The sequence below is a fragment of the Leptopilina heterotoma genome, unplaced genomic scaffold, assembly GCF_015476425.1.
Source record: "Leptopilina heterotoma isolate Lh14 unplaced genomic scaffold, ASM1547642v1 Lhet_226, whole genome shotgun sequence".
In the NCBI taxonomy this organism is placed as follows: domain Eukaryota; kingdom Metazoa; phylum Arthropoda; class Insecta; order Hymenoptera; family Figitidae; genus Leptopilina; species Leptopilina heterotoma.
Genome location: NW_025110944.1, coordinates 640,511 through 659,525, shown reverse-complemented (window position 1 = coordinate 659,525; position 19,015 = coordinate 640,511). Strand labels below are relative to the sequence as shown.

The 19,015-nt window shown below is 34.5% G+C and overlaps 1 protein-coding gene across 16 annotated transcripts in view; it reads left to right on the top strand.

Annotated features, from left to right (window-relative positions):
• Window positions 1-19,015, top strand: part of LOC122502295 (titin) — a 165,925-nt gene that overhangs the window by 96,960 nt on the left and 49,950 nt on the right. For 14 of the 16 annotated variants that reach the window (XM_043612258.1, XM_043612264.1, XM_043612262.1 and 11 more), the window contains 14 exons: window positions 2,838-10,274; window positions 10,500-11,275; window positions 11,529-11,988; window positions 12,080-12,180; window positions 12,264-12,361; window positions 12,511-12,731; window positions 13,088-13,162; window positions 15,297-15,401; window positions 15,990-16,178; window positions 16,690-16,897; window positions 16,977-17,046; window positions 17,382-18,110; window positions 18,369-18,435; window positions 18,869-18,922. In XM_043612258.1, the coding sequence (XP_043468193.1) occupies window positions 2,838-10,274; window positions 10,500-11,275; window positions 11,529-11,988; window positions 12,080-12,180; window positions 12,264-12,361; window positions 12,511-12,731; window positions 13,088-13,162; window positions 15,297-15,401; window positions 15,990-16,178; window positions 16,690-16,897; window positions 16,977-17,046; window positions 17,382-18,110; window positions 18,369-18,435; window positions 18,869-18,922 (10,590 nt within the window). Of the gene's footprint in view, window positions 1-2,837; window positions 10,275-10,499; window positions 11,276-11,528; window positions 11,989-12,079; window positions 12,181-12,263; window positions 12,362-12,510; window positions 12,732-13,087; window positions 14,501-15,078; window positions 15,125-15,296; window positions 15,402-15,989; window positions 16,179-16,689; window positions 16,898-16,976; window positions 17,047-17,381; window positions 18,111-18,368; window positions 18,436-18,868; window positions 18,923-19,015 lie in introns of those variants that run through there. The other 2 variants (XM_043612268.1, XM_043612274.1) reach the window with 2 other exon arrangements.

Below are 19,015 nucleotides of genomic sequence, written 5' to 3'. Positions count from 1 at the left end.
GATTGAGTTTTTTAACGAAAATATTTTACGAGTTTTAGAAAAACAAAAGAATTTAAAGTATTTTTGAATATTGTTAAAAAAAACCATTGTTAAAAATAGAAGAAAAAGAAAAAAGATTCCGAAATAGCAAAGAAGAAAAAATATCCAACAGGAAATATTTCAAAAAAAGAATATAAAAGAAACTAATTTTGAAAGAACGATTATTGAAAATAGAACAGACAATTAAAAAGCGTGAATAGAAATGACAAAAATAACAAATTTTCTTTTCTAGATAATTATTTCCCTCTCGAAATAATTATCGAAAGAAATATTCCGGATCAGTTAAATACTGAAGAAATAATAAGAAATAATATAAAATATTAAAAAATACTATTTAGAAACAATATTAAAAAAATAATATTTAGAAACAACAGTAACAAAATAATATCAATAAACAAAAATAAAAAAATAATGTCAGTTGACAAAATTAAAAAATATAAGTAAACAAAATTAACAAATATAAGTAAACAAAATTAAAAAATAATATTAGTAAACCAAAAATATTCAAAAAGAAATAATTATGCAAAAATCAAAAATTAATATTTGGCATTTTCAAATGTTTGATCAAAAGCGGCCAAAGTTTAACTGTCAAAAAAAAAAACCACCGGCAAAATAATTCACTAAATTCCTCAAAAGAAACACTAATCGATTGATGATTTTCTTTTCTATAAAAAATAAAATCACTGTTTTTAAAAAAAATAAAACACTTGAAACTTTGAGTTCACAATGTCGCGCACAAAACAAAAATTTTTTTTCGCAAAATAAAAGAACTACCCCTTTGGAACGCACATACACTCTTCAACCTCCAGTGGATAACTATGCTCGTGGATAGACGAAGCAAGAGGTGGAGGTGAACCAAGTGATGTCATGCATAAGATCCCCACCACTTACAGTTCCCATTCTTAGGCAAGCTTCTACATTTCCACTCATTCCTTCCATCATTTTTTTTTCCTCACTCAAACTTCACTTTTGAAATCATTTCAAACCAAACGATCATTTTTTTTCTCCAAGTGATCTTTCACGTGATCTTTCATAATTTATTTTTCGTAATTTGTACAAATTCATGATGAGAATTTATCATCTTTTTAAATAAATTAACTGATCATAAAATAGTCAAGTTCTAGTGCAGTTGACTCTAATTTGACAATGATCAATTTTGATAAAATATTATCCAATTTCAATTTTTCATGTGATCTTTCATGATTTATTTACTTTTTAATTTATTTATTCTTTTTTATTTATTTATTCGTTTTTTAATCATTGGCCAAAAAAAGTCATTAGTCTGGTTAATATTCTCATTTTTGGGGAAAATTTTATTTCCAAGAAATTATAATTTCCAATGATCGACTGACAAATGATTTATATTTGTTTGAAAGAAGTTGATTTTGATTTATGTTTTGTTGAATAGAGGAGAATGTTGACATGATTTACAACACTTAAGTAAATAACTTAATCAAACGAAAGCCGCTGAATTAATGTCTCTCGTTTCTGATGTTGATGGACAGGCATGTTGCTCTTCATGGCTCAACTATTTTTGTAATTATTTAACCCTGTGGCCAATCCCCGTTAAAAATAGCCCCTCATGAAAACTCAGGTCGTTCAGCGAACTTCTTTTCTCCCCCCACACACACACAGACAAATTGTCTTCATTTTTCTCTTTCAATAATTCACAACAATGAAACAATTCAATTTCAAATTGTTAGCATTTTCATTATTTTTCGTTTTTTTTTTCGTTTATTTATTTATTTGTATAAATTTATATTTATTTATTCTTTATTTATCTTTTGTTTATTTATTCTTAATTTATTTTTTGTCTATTTATTTTTATTTATTTTATTTAAAGAGATCAAGTAACGAGCAAAATTAATATTGAGAGAAACACCCGGAAGCTTTATAATCAAAAAAGCCAAAATGTCTTGAGTAATTTCTCACAGTTTTAGAATAAGCCAAAGAAAAAAGAAGAAAATCTATAATTCTAGTCAAGATAAACATCGCGCAGATCGTTCCTCAAATTGGCTCAAAACCAAACTCCTTGTACTCGTTGTGAACGGCATAAATTTCCAAAAGCAATAATTCTCTCAGCAATGTTGTACGAAAATTTATAATACTCGCGAATCCGTTTCACATGTCAACCAAAAAGAGCGTATTAATTTATATTATTACCAGACCGTGTCGACTGGCCATGTACCAAAAATGGTGTTTAAACACAGTAGCCAAACAATTTAAAAATAATTGCCCGTCTCATTCTTCAATCGAAGTGGGAAGAATGATTCTTTTTTATTTCCTAACCAAGTGACTCACGTTTTACAAAAAAAAATAAATAAATAAATAAAAAAACAAGTTTGAAAAAGAAATAAATTCTTTCTGATTCCACCTGAAAAACCTTGTAGAAACTAAAAATATATGATTTTTATCAAAGTTGGACTCGCTCGAGGTCAAAATTTTCTAGACAGGGAATAATATTGCGCAATGTAAATAACATCACAGTCCCTTAGTGTTAATATATTCCCTCAAGGTGACGATTTCATTTCACTCTAATCCCTCTCTTGTTTATTTTACTGCCAAGTGCAAAATCCCCGCGATAATGAGACTTTGTATCGCTTCAAGACTGGCTAATTTTATTTTCTAATATTTTATAATGAAAACAGAATTTTCCACAGACGATCATATGATATATTTTTTTTTCTTGGAATTTATCCAAATATTCTTTCAGCATTTGATCTTTATTTATTTTTTCTATTCAAATGATCAAAAACATGGAGAAACAAAGCAAAAAAAAAATGTTGACGTCTTTACAGAAAGAAGAGGCGTTTATTATGAATCACCAGTCCCTGAAGATTCAATGGGACCTGGTGCTAAGACTGGCAAGAAGCCAACGATCGGTACATCTGTGGGAGGATCATTGATAGAGCGAAGAGCTTCAAAGGATGTGCCAAAGGATGCAATCGAATATGACGAAGAGGGTCTTCCTCTAGGAACACCACTTCCACCAGGCGATGAGACATTGCCCTGGAGGAAGAGTCGTGTTCATCATCGATCACGACCCACAAATATAACACCATGGCGTAAAAGTATACCAAAATCGCGTGATGTTTCTTTAGATAGGAAATTAAAACCAGAAATTGATACAGTGAAACCTTGGACAGAGGAAGAGATAGTCCTCAAGAAAGCGACTCAGGTAATTAAAGAGATACCGAGGGAAACTTTGGAGGAGGTTGAACTACGACCGACGAAAACTGAGAAAAAGGAAATAAGACGTGAAAGTCTACAGCAAGTGGAACTGAAACCGGTACCAAAAGAACCGGCGATAAGTGAAGAAACCTTACAAAGACTGTTAACCGAAGACACTCAAGATGGACTCACGAGATACAGTCAAGAAGAGGACACAACACTCTTAGGTCTTTCCAAAACGGAAATTACCCTAAAGTCCCGAAAACAATTTCCAGAGGTCAAAGAATCGGAAGAAACAACCGACAAAGTGAAACCATGGACCGAGGAGAAGATAGAACTGAAGAAAATGAAACCCGAACGAAAGGTAATTCCCAAGGAACAATTGGAGGAAGTCGACTTGCGACCGACCAAACAGGAGAAAACGGAAATTTCCAAAGCCACTCTAGAACAAGTGGAACTGAAAAAGTTCACAAAGGACGAAACAAAAAAGATCGACACAAAGACTATCGATACAAAAGAAGAATATACCGAGGAAGAAGATTCAACCTTTTTGGATATCAACAAAAAAGTTCAGATTACAAAGAAAAGCGAAAAGCCCGAACAACCGAAACCATGGACCGAGGAGCAGATAACACTCAAAAAATCAAAACCCCAAAAGAAAGTGATACCAACCGAAACTGTGGAAAGTGTCACGCTAAAGCCTTCCAAACCCGAAAGATCAGAAATCGCTAAACCAGTCCTTGAAGAAGTAAACCTAAGACCTGTCACTAAAGAATCGAAGGTAGAAATCGATGTAACCAAACAAGATTACACCGAGGAAGAAGATACATCACTTCTGGATGTTACCAAACGGGTTGATATCACTAAACGTAAGGGTCAAAAGACTAAAACCGGTGACTTTGTCGAGACTGAAGATACAACTCTACTTCAAGTATCTAAAGACACAGACATTACACGAAAATCCGTAAAGCAAACCTTACCCGTCGAGGAGAAGGTGAAACCATGGACTGAAGAAGTGGTAACACTGAAGAAAACCAAGCCAGAGAAGAAAGAAATTCCCGAAGAGAAAATTGAGGAGGTGCAACTAAAGACTGTCAGGAAGGAAAGTACCGAAAAGGTGCAGATAACAAAAGATACGACCGATTACGTCGAACGGGAAGACGTCGCTGAACTTGTTATCAACGAAGATACGGAAGTCAGCAAGAAGGTTAAGAGACCCCAAAAGGACGAAAAAGTAGACCAACCGGTTCCTTGGACCCAGGAAAAAATAACCCTAAAGAGAGCTAAACCAGAGAAGAAGGATCTTCCACAGGAAAAGGTTGAAGAGGTTCAACTCAAGCCGGTAAGACCAGAAAGAGTTGAAGTAGAAACGGTTGAAACAGAAACAGTTAAACTCGAAAAAGTTAAAGCAGAAAAAGTGCCATATAGTGAAGAAACAGACGTTTCGTTACTGAAGCTAAAGACCGATCAAGAAATCACTCGAAAGAAGAAGACAGAAGAAAAAGAGAAGGAAGAAAAGATAGAAGAAGAAGCAGTCTCCTGGCGAAGAGGAGAGAAGAAAAAGCCGGAACAGGTTCCTGAGACTGAGGAAAAACCACAGGAAGTCAGTGAAGTTCCCTGGATACGAGGCAAGAAACGCAAGAAAGTTGAAACAACAACAACAGACATAACAATCGAGGAAACAGAAACGAAACAAATACGACCAAAAGGTCCCACTGAAGAAAGAGTACCAAAGAAAGAAGATCAACCGGTGCCATGGACCCAGGAGAAAATAACCCTCAAGAGAGCGAAACCCACCAAGAAAGATATTCCAGAGGAAAAAATCGAGGAAGTTCAACTCAAACCGGTTAGACCAGAAAAAGCTGAAGTAGAAAAAGTTGAACTAGAAGAAGTGAAACTAGAAAAAGTTAAACTAGAAAAAGTTAAACCAACAAAAGTTGAAGAAGGAAAAGTACCATATAGTGAAGAAATAGACGTTTCGTTACTGAAATTAAAGACCGATCAAGAGGAGACGAAAGTGATCACCCTAAAGGAGATACAGGAAAAAGAAAAAATAGAGAAAGAGAAAACAGAAGAAGAAAAAGTGGAAGAGGAAGCAGTCTCCTGGCGAAGAGGTGTCAAGAAGAAAAAGGAACAACCGGAGCAGCTTCCCGAAGTACCGTCCGAAGAGAAACCTCAAGAAGTAAGCGAACTTCCTTGGATACGCGGCAAGAAACCAAAGAAGACCGAAGAAATTCCACAGGTCGAACAAGAGAAACCACAAGAAATTACCGAATTAGCCTGGCAGCCAGGAAAGAAACCCAAAAAGCAAGAAAAAACAACAGCCGAATTAGAAATCGAAGTTGAAGAGACAAAGAAACCGAAAAAGGAAGTACCTGAACAGGTTCCATGGACCCAGGAGAAAATAACACTGAAACGTGCCAAACCCACCAAAAAAGATGTCCAAGAAGAAAAACTCGAGGAAGTTCAACTTAAACCGGTTAGGCAAGAAAAAATTGAGACAGAAAAAGTTGAAGTAGAAAAAGTTGAACTAGAAAAAGTTAAACCGGAAAAAGTCAAACTAGAAAAAGTCAAACCAACAAAAGTTGAAGAAGGAAAAGTACCATATAGTGAAGAGATAGACGTTTCGTTACTGAAGGTAAAGACCGATCAAGAGGAGACGAAAGAGATCACCCTAAAGAAGAAGATACAGGAAAAAGAAACAATTGAAGAGGAAAAGGTACAAGAGGAAGCAGTCTCTTGGCGAAGAGGTGTCAAGAAGCAAAAGGAACTTCCGGAACAAGTTCCCGAAGTACCAAAATCTGAAGAGAAACCAGAAGAAGTAAGTGAAGTTCCATGGATACGAGGCAAGAAACCAAAGAAAATTGATCAAAAACCAAAAGAAGTAGAAACAAGCGAAATTCAACCAGAAGAAGTACCAACAGAAGAGAAAGTGGAAAAGAAACCAAAGAAAGAAGTACCTGAACAGGTTCCTTGGACCCAGGAGAAGATAACCCTGAAACGTGCCAAACCCACCAAAAAAGATGTCCAAGAAGAAAAACTCGAGGAAGTTCAACTCAAACCGTTGAAACCAGAAAAAATCGAAACGGAAAAAGTAGAAACAAAAAAAGAAACAGTAACAGTAGTAACAGAAAAAGTGGTAACTGAAAAAGTACCATATTCCGAACAAACTGATATTTCTCTCTTGAAAGTAAAATCCGACCTAGAGGAAACAATTCTCGACGAGAAGAAGGTAATCGAAGAAGAAAAACAAGAGACCGCAGTTTCCTGGCGTAGAGATCGCAAAAAACCGAAACAACAAGTGACTGAAGAAGTTAAGCCACTTCCGGAAGAAAAGGAGGAAGTGGCATTGCCATGGAAACGTGGTCCCAAACCCAAGAAGATTGAAAAAACAACTGCGGAAATTACTCCCGAAGTGATTGAAGAAAAACCTTTGGAACAAGTTTCCGATGTTCCAACTGAAGAGAAACCGGAAGAAGTAAGTCAATTACCATGGAAACGAGGCAGAAAGCCAAAAACAGAAAAAGAAGTTACAACAGAAGAGAAGACGGAACAAAAGGATGTTGAGGATTTCGCAAAATTGGAATTGAAGAAAACTCGACGGGTAATTAAACCCGAACAACCGGAAGAAAAGGAAGAAATCACTTTGAAACCAGTGAAACGTTTACCGAAAGAAGAAAAAGAAGTAGAAGAAATAACCTTGAAACCAGTAAAACGCTTACCAAAGGAAGAAGAAGAAAAAGAGGAAATAACCTTGAAACCGGTTAAACGGTTAACAAAGGAAGAGACCGTAAAAGAAGAAATTACTTTGAAACCAGTCAAACGTTTACCAAAAGAAGAGGAAACGAATGAAGAAGTAACCTTGAAACCTGTTAAACGATTACCAAAGGAAGAAACTGAAAAAGAAGAAATTACTTTGAAACCAGTGAAACGTTTACCAAAAGAAGAGGAAACGAAGGAAGAAATAACCTTGAAACCTGTTAAACGGTTACCGAAGGAAGAGGAAACAAAAGAAGAAATAACCTTGAAACCGGTGAAACGGTTACCTAAGGAAGAGGAAACGAAAGAGGAAGTGCGTCTAAAACCAGTTTGGAAAGAAAAAGTACAAGAAGAAAAAGAAGAAATTCTTCTGAGACCCAAGAAAGTAGAAAAGCCTAAAGAAGAAGTACCGGAAGAAACAGCACAGTTGCCATGGTTACGGGGCAAGAAGCCGAAGAAGGTTGAGAAAACAACTGCAGAGATTACAACTGAACAAGTTGAAGAGACATCAATCAGAGTCCAACCGGAAGAAGTGCCTAAAATACCTGAAGAAGAAAAACCAGAAGAAAAAACCGAACTGCCCTGGAAACGTGGCAAAAAACCAAAGAAAGTTGAAAAAGCAACCGCGGAGATTACAACCGAACAAGTCGAAGAGACTTCAATTGTAGTCCAACCGGAAGAAGTACCCGAAGAAGAAAAACCGGAAGAAAGAACCGAATTGCCCTGGAAACGAGGCAAGAAGCCCAAGAAGGTTGAGAAAACAACTGCTGAAATTACAACAGAGCAAATGGAGGAAACAAGCATTGAAGTTGAAACCGTTAAAAAACCGGAAGTACCAGAAGAAAAACCGCAAGATTTGCGAAAAACGAAAAAAGAAGATAAGCCTGAAGAAGTTGTTCCATGGACACAAGAGAAGGTCACCTTGAAAAGAGCTAAGCCGGTAAAGAAAGATCAGCCTGAGGAAAAACTCGAAGAAGTTCAACTCAAACCGTTCAAAGTTCAAAAAGCGGAAGTCACTACAGAAGAAGTAACTGAAACCACAGTTTTAGAAAAATCTCAACTAGAAGTAAAAACACTAGAGGCTGAAAAGATTCAGGAAGAGGAAGTGATTCAAGAGGAGACTGTCTCTTGGCGTCGTGGTCGAAAGAAGCCTCAGGAAAAAGTCACAAAAGAAATCAAACCGGAGGAAGCACCTGAAGAAGAGAAACCGGAAGAGAAAACCGAATTGCCATGGATTCGGGGCAAGAAGCCCAAGAAGGTTGAAAAAACAACGGCTGAAATTACAACCGAACAGGTAGAAGAGACATCAATTACTGTCCAAACTAAAGAGGTACCTAAAGTACTTGAAGTGCCTGAGGTACCTGAAGAAGAGAAACCGGAAGAGAAAACCGAATTGCCATGGAAACGGGGCAAAAAACCAAAGAAAGTAGAGAAAACAACTGCAGAGATTACAACCGAACAAGTTGAAGAGACATCAATTAGAGTCCAACCGGAAGAAGTTCCCGAAGAAGAAAAACCGGAAGAAAAAACTGAATTGCCTTGGGTACGTGGCAAGAAACCTAAAAAGGTTGAAAAATCAACAACTGAAATTACTACGGAACATGTTGAAGAGTCGTCAATTGGAGTCCAACCGGAAGAAGTACCTAAAGTACCCGAAGAAGAGAAACCGGAAGAAAGAACCGAATTGCCCTGGAAACGTGGCAAAAAACCAAAGAAAGTTGAAAAAGCAACCGCGGAGATTACAACCGAACAAGTTGAAGAGACTTCAATTATAGTCCAACCGGAAAAAGTGCCCGAAGAAGAAAAACCGGAAGAAAAAACCGAATTGTCCTGGAAACGGGGCAAGAAGCCCAAGAAGGTTGAAAAATCAACGGCTGAAATTACAACCGAACAGGTCGAAGAGACGTCAATAGAAGTGAAACCAGAAGAAAAACCCGAAGAGAAAACAGAAATGCCTTGGAGACGGGGCAGAAAACCAAAGAAGGTTGAAGAAATAAAACCAGAAGTGGTTGAAGAACAGCCAGAGGAAAAAGAAGTTGAAGAAGTGGAAGATTTCTCAAAATTAACACTGAAGAAAGCAAGGCGCGTCATCAAACCTGAACAACCGGAAGAAAAGGAAGAAATAACCTTGAAACCTGTAAAACGTTTACCTAAGGAAGAAACCGAAAAGGAAGAAATTACCTTGAAACCTATCAAGAAAGAAATTGTTGAAGAAGAAACAAAGGAAGAAATAGTGAAGAAAACAAGAAGAACAATTAAACCGGACCAACCGGAAGAAAGGGAAGAAATAACCTTGAAACCAGTGAAACGTCTACCTAAAGAAGAAACCGAAAAGGAAGAAATTACCCTAAAACCAGTGAAACGTTTACCGAAAGAAGAAACCGAAAAGGAAGAAGTTTCTCTAAAACCGGTGAAGAAAGAAGTAGTTGAAGAAGAAACAAAGGAAGAGATAGTGAAGAAAACTCGACGGGTAATTAAACCCGAACAACCGGAAGAACGAGAAGAAATAACCTTGAAACCAGTGAAACGTCTACCGAAGGAAGAAACCGAAAAAGAAGAAGTCCAACTAAAACCAGTTGTAAAACAAAAACCAGAGGAAGAGCAACCAGAGGAAGAAAAACCTTTGGAAACGTCAGTCGCTCCTTGGCGAAGAACAAAGAAACCATCAAAGAAAGTTGTCGAATTTAATGAAGACGTGACTATCTTTCCCATCGAACGGGAAGAAGTCACAGAAGTCACCGAAACACAAGAAGACCTCGAAACACTCGACATTCAGGAAACAATCACCGAAAAACCAAAACAAAAAGAAGTTACACCACGCACCAAAAAGGCAAAGGAAGTAAAACCAAAAGTAGATCAAATCTTCGAAACCGAAGAAACAATTACCACCCAAGAAATAGTCACCGAGAAAATTGACCATCAAGAGCAAATCCTCGAAATCACTGTCGATGATCAAAAGAAGGGAAAACCAACGAGAAAGACCCGAACACAAGTTGAAATTTCCATGACCGATAAAGAAAAAAAGATTGCACCTAGGTTCATTCAAAAATTACAACCAGTAATTGTTGAAGTTGAAAAGCCCGCGAAGTTCATTTGCACTGTCATTGGAACACCCTTCCCACAGATTGCTTGGTACCGAAATGAACAAGAGCTTCATGCCAGTGAAAAGTACGAGATGAACGTTGTGGAGACCACAGCAACACTCGAAGTGAAGAATGTCAAGGAGGAAGACGTCGGCATGTATACATGCCGAGCTTCAAATCCCGCTGGCGTTGCTACATCAACTGTCAATCTTGTCATATTTGGTACAATAATCATCTTTTCTTTCAGTTCCAAGTGTTCTCCCGCTTTTCCTGTTTGTGAATTTTTAATCCCGTTATTTCTTCTGCATGACCACTTTAATACCCTCCCCCCCTGAGTGGATTTTTCTCTAATCCAACAAAATTTTGGATTTGATTTTTTCGTTTTGATTTCTATTTTCTTGATTTTCTATTCCCCTACAGTTGTTAATATAAAAAATTGTTTTACAGAAAAAGAAGAAGAAGGCATTGCTCCACACTTCGTATCCCCGATAAAACCACTAATGGTTGAAGAACACACACCAGCAATACTCGAGTGTGTAGTAACTGGAAAACCAACACCCGAAGTGAAATGGTATCGCGGTGATAAGGAGGTGAAACCAAAGAGAGGAAAACAGGAGATTTCCTTCATACCCGAAACTGGTGAGAGTAAATTAACAATTCTTGAGCCAACCAATGAGGACGAGACGATCTATCGTGTTCGAGCAGTCAACAAATTTGGCAAAGCAGAATGTCGTGCTAATCTTCTAGTAAGTAATGCGCCTATCGTGACAAAACCGGAAGTACTACGTGCTCCAAAAATAACCCGACCACTGCCGGCATTAGTTGCCCAAATCGGTAAACCCCTGACACTCGTTGCCGAATTTGAAAGTAAACCACAACCAGAAGTCAAGTGGTTTAAGAATGGAGTTGAAATTACACCATCCGACGAGACGAGTGTCAATATTTATGAGAACAGTGCCGAATTGGTCATCACCGACACGAGGAAAAAGGATACCGGAAAGTATGAAATTAGAGTTCAAAATCCAGCCGGTGAGGCACGAAGTTCAGGATCAGTTACAATTAGGGAGAAGGAGGACGATACGGAAGCTGCGAAAGCTCCTAGATTCATTCAACCGATTCAACCGCAACTTGTCGCCGAGGGAGAAGTTGTCATTATGGAAACAATTGTCGAATCGTATCCCGTCGCTTCCTTCCAATGGTTCCATGACAATCGTCCTCTTCAGGTAAGTTAAAAAATATTTCTTTCGAAAACAAATGAAACCGTTGCTATGAAAACAGTTGCTGTGGTTACCATGTCCTTTGCAAACTTTACTTTTGGATTGGTACCATTTCCCTAGTAACCGTTGCTAAGGGTACCATTTTCACAGCAACAGTTGTTAAGGTTACGATTTCCCTAGCAACCGTTGTTGCTACCAACAAAGCAAATAAAATAAAAAATGGTGATCAATTTCTAATGATCTCTCCCTTTGTTTCTAGACCACACACGAGATGAGAATAGTCACAAAAGAAAATCGATCAGTTCTGTTGATCAAGGATATTGTGCCAGAGTTTGCCGGCACGTACACATGTCGAGCGGAAAATGTTGTTGGTTCGGTAACGTGTACGGCGACCGTTAATCTACTGGACATCCCATGGGAGGAGACAGTTGAACAATCATCGCCAACGTTTGTCAAGAGATTATCGCCTGTAAGAGTCATGGACGGAGAAAATGTTAATCTAACTTGCGTCATTCAAGCGAAACCAATTCCAAAAGTTGAATGGTATCATGATCAGAAACCAATTCAGGAGGGTAAGCAGATCACAATTCTACAGGATTCAGAAGGTGTTTGCAGTTTGGCAATCACTGAAGTATTCCCAGAAGATGCTGGTGAATATACATGTCGTGCTGTGAATCCCGTTGGTGAAGCTGTTTGTTCAACGTCGCTAATTGTCGAAGGTGAGGAAAAAATTAATTCTTCTTATTCTAATCAGAATGAAATCTTTCTCTTCCAATCAGAATTAATTATTTTTTGTTTAAATTTGTACAGCCTACGAATATGTACCAGATTCGGAAATAGCATCTTCGATCGTAGCGACTTCCCTTCTTACTGGACAAAGCGGGTCAGAGGAAGATCTCTTATCTCCAAAGGTAGAAATAGCACGAATAAAAGTTAATTAACAAAAAATAATTAAGGAAACAAAGGATAAATATTCTTCAATGGAAATTTTCAGGAAGGACCTCTTTTCGATACTGATACGGAAGAATCCGCGCCAGAGATCATCAAGAAGCTTCCTCAAATGATTCCCACTAAAGATGGAGAACTAACCAGGTAATTTCTTCCTTTTTTCATCCAGAATCATCAATCAAGTCATTGTTTTGACACTTAGAATAGAAAATAAATAAATAAAAAATAATCAAAACAACAACAAAAAATAATAAAAATTAAAATAATCGTGAATACAAATAAAAATCTTTCAGGCTGGAGGTAAAAGTAAAGGGAAAGCCGAAACCAGAAGGAAAATGGTACAAGCAGGGAATAGAAATAATTCCTTCCCAAGAATTCCAAATCGAGGAATTTGATGATGGAACATCAGTTCTAACGATTGCCGAAACATATCCCGACGATACGGGTGAAATTGTTTTTGAAGCTCACAATCCATTGGGAGTATCAACGACAACTACTTATTTATCAGTAGAAGGTACGATCAAAGTTTTAGCCAAAAATAATATTATTCAAGCTCAGATAATAATTTTTCAACTCAGACTTCTTATGTCTGTTTATTTGTTCTAATGCCGTCTGAAGTTATTTTCAGCTCAACGTTGAAAGCGTCTGTGAAACCTACAACAAACCTAATTTCCCCCTTCTCAAAAATACATAAAAATACTACATAAAACATTAACACCAAATAGCATTTATTATTACATTTTCTAACAATTTATTTTAACTCATTTATTTTTAAATAAATATTTCATAAATAATAAAAAATCACATTAAAGCTTCCTATGAGGAAGCAATGAAGAAGCAAAAATTGACTAATCAATTTTCAAAATTCAGGTATCGTGGGAACGAAACAATATCGAAAACCATCATGGGTGTCGCACATGGAAGAAATGCAAGAGGCACTTCGAGGTAAGAGGGAATTTTCCAAATCATCTGTTCTTAGTGTGTCTGCATGCACATTTTCCAACGATAGTCTCGACGAGCACGATGGTTCATCTTCACAACGTGACAGTTCAACAATCGTCAGTGAATTCTCATCGACAAAAACTCTGATGAACATTCATGATTCATCAACCAGTGTACGTGAATTCTTTCTTAATCAAAATGAAACCTCGCAACAAGTCGGCAAAATTTTTCAAGTTGATTACTGCCTCAAGGATTCATGGTTACAATCGACGACAATACCACGCGCCGAAACATCATCGAAGAAAAAACTCTTCTCAAAAAGTGCCTCACACTTACATTCAACAAAATCCCAATTCATCACTACACAAGAGACGATCAATTCCGAGCCAGTTTTGCAGAACAGATCGGAAAAAATTTCCACTGGACGAAAAAAACCAAATCAACGAGTACCATTGAAGGATCGAAAAATTCCAAGTAAAGAAACCACTCCCCAGGAACACGTGAGAAGAAACGTCAAAAGAAAATCATCCCCCAAACCAAAGAAGATAGAAAATAGAAACGACAGATCAAAATTATCATCCTCACCATCGCCGACCAGAACAAAACGACCCAGAATCACAGAAATCCGAAAAGATCAAAAAAACCCAAAAACCAGAAATTCTAAAACTGAAAAAGCAAAATATTCCCCTCCCAGAAAATCTGAAATCACTTTACAAAATCAGAAGAAGTGTGAAAAAATCGAAAAACAAAAACACCAGAAAGGAAACAAAATTGTCCTGGATTTTGGTGAATTTCCACCACCAAAATCAGAGAGAAGAATTCAATTATCGAATACATCGTCAAGTGATGAGGATATTGATTATTCGGAAATGCATCATTCACATCAATTAAATAATTTCTATTTATCGCCAATCGAAGAGAATAGTGAGGCATCAACGAGTGGCGGTAGCACTAGTCAGGATAAATATTCCCATAATAAAGAAATGAAAAAAGTTGCTTTCGCCGAATCAAAGAATACTTCCAAGGAATTTGATTTTCATTTAGATTTCGATACAAGTCGAAAGTATCATACATATCCAAAATCACGAATTCCAATTCCACGGCGATCATTGCAAAATCGTGAATTTCGAAATTTAATGGATCCAAAATTATATCCGCTGGAGCCACGTGAAATTGATTTAGAGGCTTTTCAACAATTACACACGGCCGATAGTCAAGAGGAATTGCAAGAATTTTTACTTCTCGAGAGTCAATGTAGCGGGAATTTAGGTTTAGCAACGAATTATTCAAATTCGGAAATTTCCGATCATCACAGCGATGATGAGAGGGGCACAATGTCAGGTATTTTTTTTTGTGTTTGATAAGCAAATTTTTCTAATATCAAATATTTTAATAATGTACACTCTAAATTAGAATTAGTGAAAATGTTCCAATTTGAATTAGTGACTGACCTATTGATTTTAAATTAGTAAATTTTACTAATAAATTAGTAGAAATTTCTATTTATTAATTTTCACCATTTTATTGATACTAATAAATTAGTAAAAATTAATAAATAGTAATTTCTACCAATAAATTAGTAGTAATTAATAAATAGTAATTTCTACCAATAAATTAGTAGTAATTATTAAATAGTAATTTCTACCAATAAATTAGTAGTAATTAATAAATTGTAATTTCTACCAATTTCTACTAATAAACTAGTAGCAATTAATAAATAATAATTTCCACTAATTTATTAGTAAAATTTACTAATTCAGAAGAAAAAATTCAGTCACTAATTCAAATTAATAAACATTTTGACAAATTCAAGTTTAGAGAATAATTAATCTTTTTGCTTGTTTTATTTTCAAGTTTTTTGATTTTTTCAACTAATGTTTTTATTTTTGCATGTTATTATTTCTTTTTTGTGTGGATAGATTACTGACAATGGCCCAATTTCCATGACAACGAGAGAGAAAAAAGGTAAATTATTTTTGTAAAGTATATGAGATGATTTGGAACAAAAAAAAATTCTGAAGAACTTTAAAATTATTTTTAATATAATAAAAATAAGAAAAATAAAATAAAAAAAACATTATTACTTTTTTAATACACTTTTATAAAGTAATTATAATAAATAATTTAAATTTTCCAGCCTCACAATCTGTACCAAGTTTTATTCAAGAAATAACGGATGTTTACGCACAAGAGGGTGAAAAAGTTACTTTAGAATGTTCCTACTCCGGAAATCCCGCACCAGGTATTTAATTAAAAAATCATTCACTAATTTTTTCTCTAAATCATTAAAGAAAAATAAATTCTCGTTTATTTTAAACTTAAAAAAAATTGTTGTTTTAGAATTTAATTTTTATATATTTTAATTTCGTATTTATTTTTTATTTATTATTTTAGGGGCCCTAGTGATTTTTATTTCAATCAATTAAATAGTATTTGTTTTAAATACTGAAATTATTGATTCAAATACATTTTAATTGATACAAATAAAAATTATTTGATTCAAGTAATATATTTTCAGATATTTTTTTTCAATTTAATTAATTATCAAATTCTTTGATAATTATATTTTCCTTATAATATATAATTATATATGTATTTCAATAAATATTTACTTACGAAATAAACTCGACAGGGAAAATTTTGTCTAACTCACCTGAAACAAAAAGAAAAGAAAATACTTTATATTAGAATTATTTTTAAGAAAATAAAAAATATAAACAATTAATAATTTCTATTAAATAATGTTCTATTTAAAATTAAAAAATAAATCCAAAATATATACATTTCCTAACAGTTTTATTTTAAATTAAATAATTTTTGCAAATTTTAGATGTTGTTTGGTACAAGGACGATAAATTAGTTATAAACTCGGATAATGTGAAAATTCAACTTAAAGATGAAGAAAAGAAAACGGCATTAATAATAAAGCGGTCCACGAAGGAAGATGAAGCATCATATGTTTGTAAAGCAACCAGCGAAATTGGTCTCGCCATAACAAAAGCAAAATTACGAGTTACAGGTAAGTAATATAATATTCTATAAAAATATCAATTAACAAATAATTATTACACAATAAAAATTATAAATAAAATTTATTCTTTCACTATATATTTATAAATAAAATTAATTCACACATAATTTTTCTATAAGGATATCAAAGCAACGTTTTGATTCATTTTTTTTCTAAATTTGATATCCTTATAAAACTGTGATAATAAATAAATTATTAAATAATTTAAATAGTAATTAGTAGTTTAAATAATAATTAACCATTTGAATAATAAATTGCACTTTAAATAATAATTTAAATAAAAAATTATAATTTAAACCATAAATTTTAATTTAAACAGTAAATTAAAATTTAAATAGTAATTAAATAAATAAATCTGTAGTAAAAAAAACCATAGCGAACGTCACTAAACAATTTCCGTAACAAATATTACTGTATAATAATTAATTATTTGTTAATATTGATAATTTATAATAATTAATAATATTAATAATAATTAATAAACAATTAATTTTTACAGAAGGCGGACCGATCTCATGGCAACCGGAAGAAGATGAAGAGGAAGAAGAGGTGGTGGAAACAATTGTACAGAAAACACACAAGAAAAAGAAACCAGAAGTGAAAAAAGCCAAAGAAACCAAAGAAAAAGTAAAATCAGAGCGCGTGAAAATTGACAAGAAAACAATTCAACAGGAGAAGATAACACCACAAGATGAAACGGATGAGAGGTGAGAAGAAATCTTATCAGAATTATTGATTATCATTATTTTTGCCTCAATAATAATTTATTTCAACTTCCTTTCATAGAATGATTGTCGACGTTGAAGAAACTCAAGTACTCGAGACCACCACAACATTCGATGACGTTCTCGAACAGGTAATTTTTTAATTAAAAAATAAGAAAAGAAAATTAATAAAAAAAATAAATAAATAACAGGGTGGCTACTTTTTTCAAAAAACTAACTTATTCAGAATTTTTAATTAAAATCTTTTACAATTCAACTTTTTTAAAACTTCAATTTAAAACTTTTTAAAATTCAATCTATATTAATATTAGTAATATTAATTTAACAATGTCATTTCTCTGTTTTTCCCGGTCCAAAAAAATTCCCTGTCATTTCCCAGTTTTTCCGGTCCAGCGGCCACCCTGAATAAATAAAGAAAAGAAAAAAACAAAATTTCAAATATTATAACAACAAAAAATGATTACAGCCAAAACAAGCAAAGAAAATAGTACCAATTCAGGATTCAGTCATCACTGAAGCAACAGCATCACTAAAAACGGTCGATGAAAAAACAAAGAAAATCCTCCCAACAGTTGAAGAACGCGCTAAAGTAACAACCGAAATAACAGAAACAATTTCCGTCACCGAAGTTCAACCAGAATTTGGCGTTCGTGAATTGAAGAAGAAAAAGAAGAAGCCAGAAAAAGTGAAGACAACAATAGTCAAGGGCAAAGATGATGAGGAGGAGGAGGTGATTATAACTGAGGTGACAGTCGAGAAAATAATTAAGGAACACGAGAAGAATATTGCACGTGAAGTTGAAGAATTAATGGACGTGATGAATGCAAATGAATTTGGACCCGGTGAATCGCCACTTAGAGAATTGGCTACTATTGGTTTTCTCGTGCGTCAAGGAGTTTCTGTCAATGAAATCAATGAGAGTCTCTATCGAACGGACAAATTTCCAGCACTACGCACACCTGACGCTCAAAATGCATTGGTTCAATTAGTCGAGAGACAAGGACATGGACCGTTAATCACTGAAGTTCTCACTGAGGAGACAACAACCGATGAGAGTATTGTTGCCGCGACTGTTGGCTTCCGAGCTTTCATGAAAATGGTTGATCTACAGCACGCCACTGTCGAGGAAGTGATCACTCACTTTGCACCCGATGATTTCCGACCGAGAGCTTGGGAAGTCACCGAAGCCATTGAGGTAAATTGGCAAAATATTTTTGGTTCTTCATTTTCGAATTTCGCATCAGAATTGAAGTCATTTTTTAGAATATTTTTGTATTTTGTAAAGACTGGTTCACTTTTTGTGTCACAAATTTAAAAAAGTATCCAAATAGTGGCTAATCGTAAAAAAGGTAGTAAATAGTAGGTTTTAACCGCCTTTCCCTTTTTTCAACTTGAAAAATTTTTTAAAAATCTTTTCTCTTCAAGAAATAAAAACTTAATTTTTTCTAAACAGGTGGAAATCGAGCAGCATGCAACACAGAGAATTGAAGTGATCGAGGAAACAGAGATACGCGTTATGGGTGAGTCGAGATTGTGTGTCATTGTGTTGGCGGATAATTCCAGCAAGATCTCTAATAAAGGAGACTTTTACCCTCTGCTGATCGTGGACATCAATCAAATTTTTAAAAAATACAAAATAACTTTTTGCTTTTGCGTGGCTTATTTTTAACAAGCATCTCTTGTATATGTAAATAGAAAAAAAAGAAATATTTGTGTGCCTTTTTTTTTATAAAAAAGCATGACTTTTGTACATAATATATATCTATGTGTTATATATATATATAAATAATAACAAACCAGTGTGTGATAAGTTTGACATTATATTTTTGTACCTGTACGTTGACATGAAATAAAGAAACAAGTTTATTTTATTTTCTGCTTGTTTTTCAATTTTGAGAAAAATAAAATTTTTCTGATTTTGTTTTTTGAAAAAACAATGATATTTGATTGCAGAGAGAAGAGAGGATAGAAGAACGCTTCAGAAGCAAGATGTTCGCGAAATAAAAGGTTTGAATCGATCAATTATGTTGCACGTTTTTCTTTTTCAGTTTCACTTTTTTTAAATTAACAAATTAATTTAATATCGGTTAATTTTTTTAA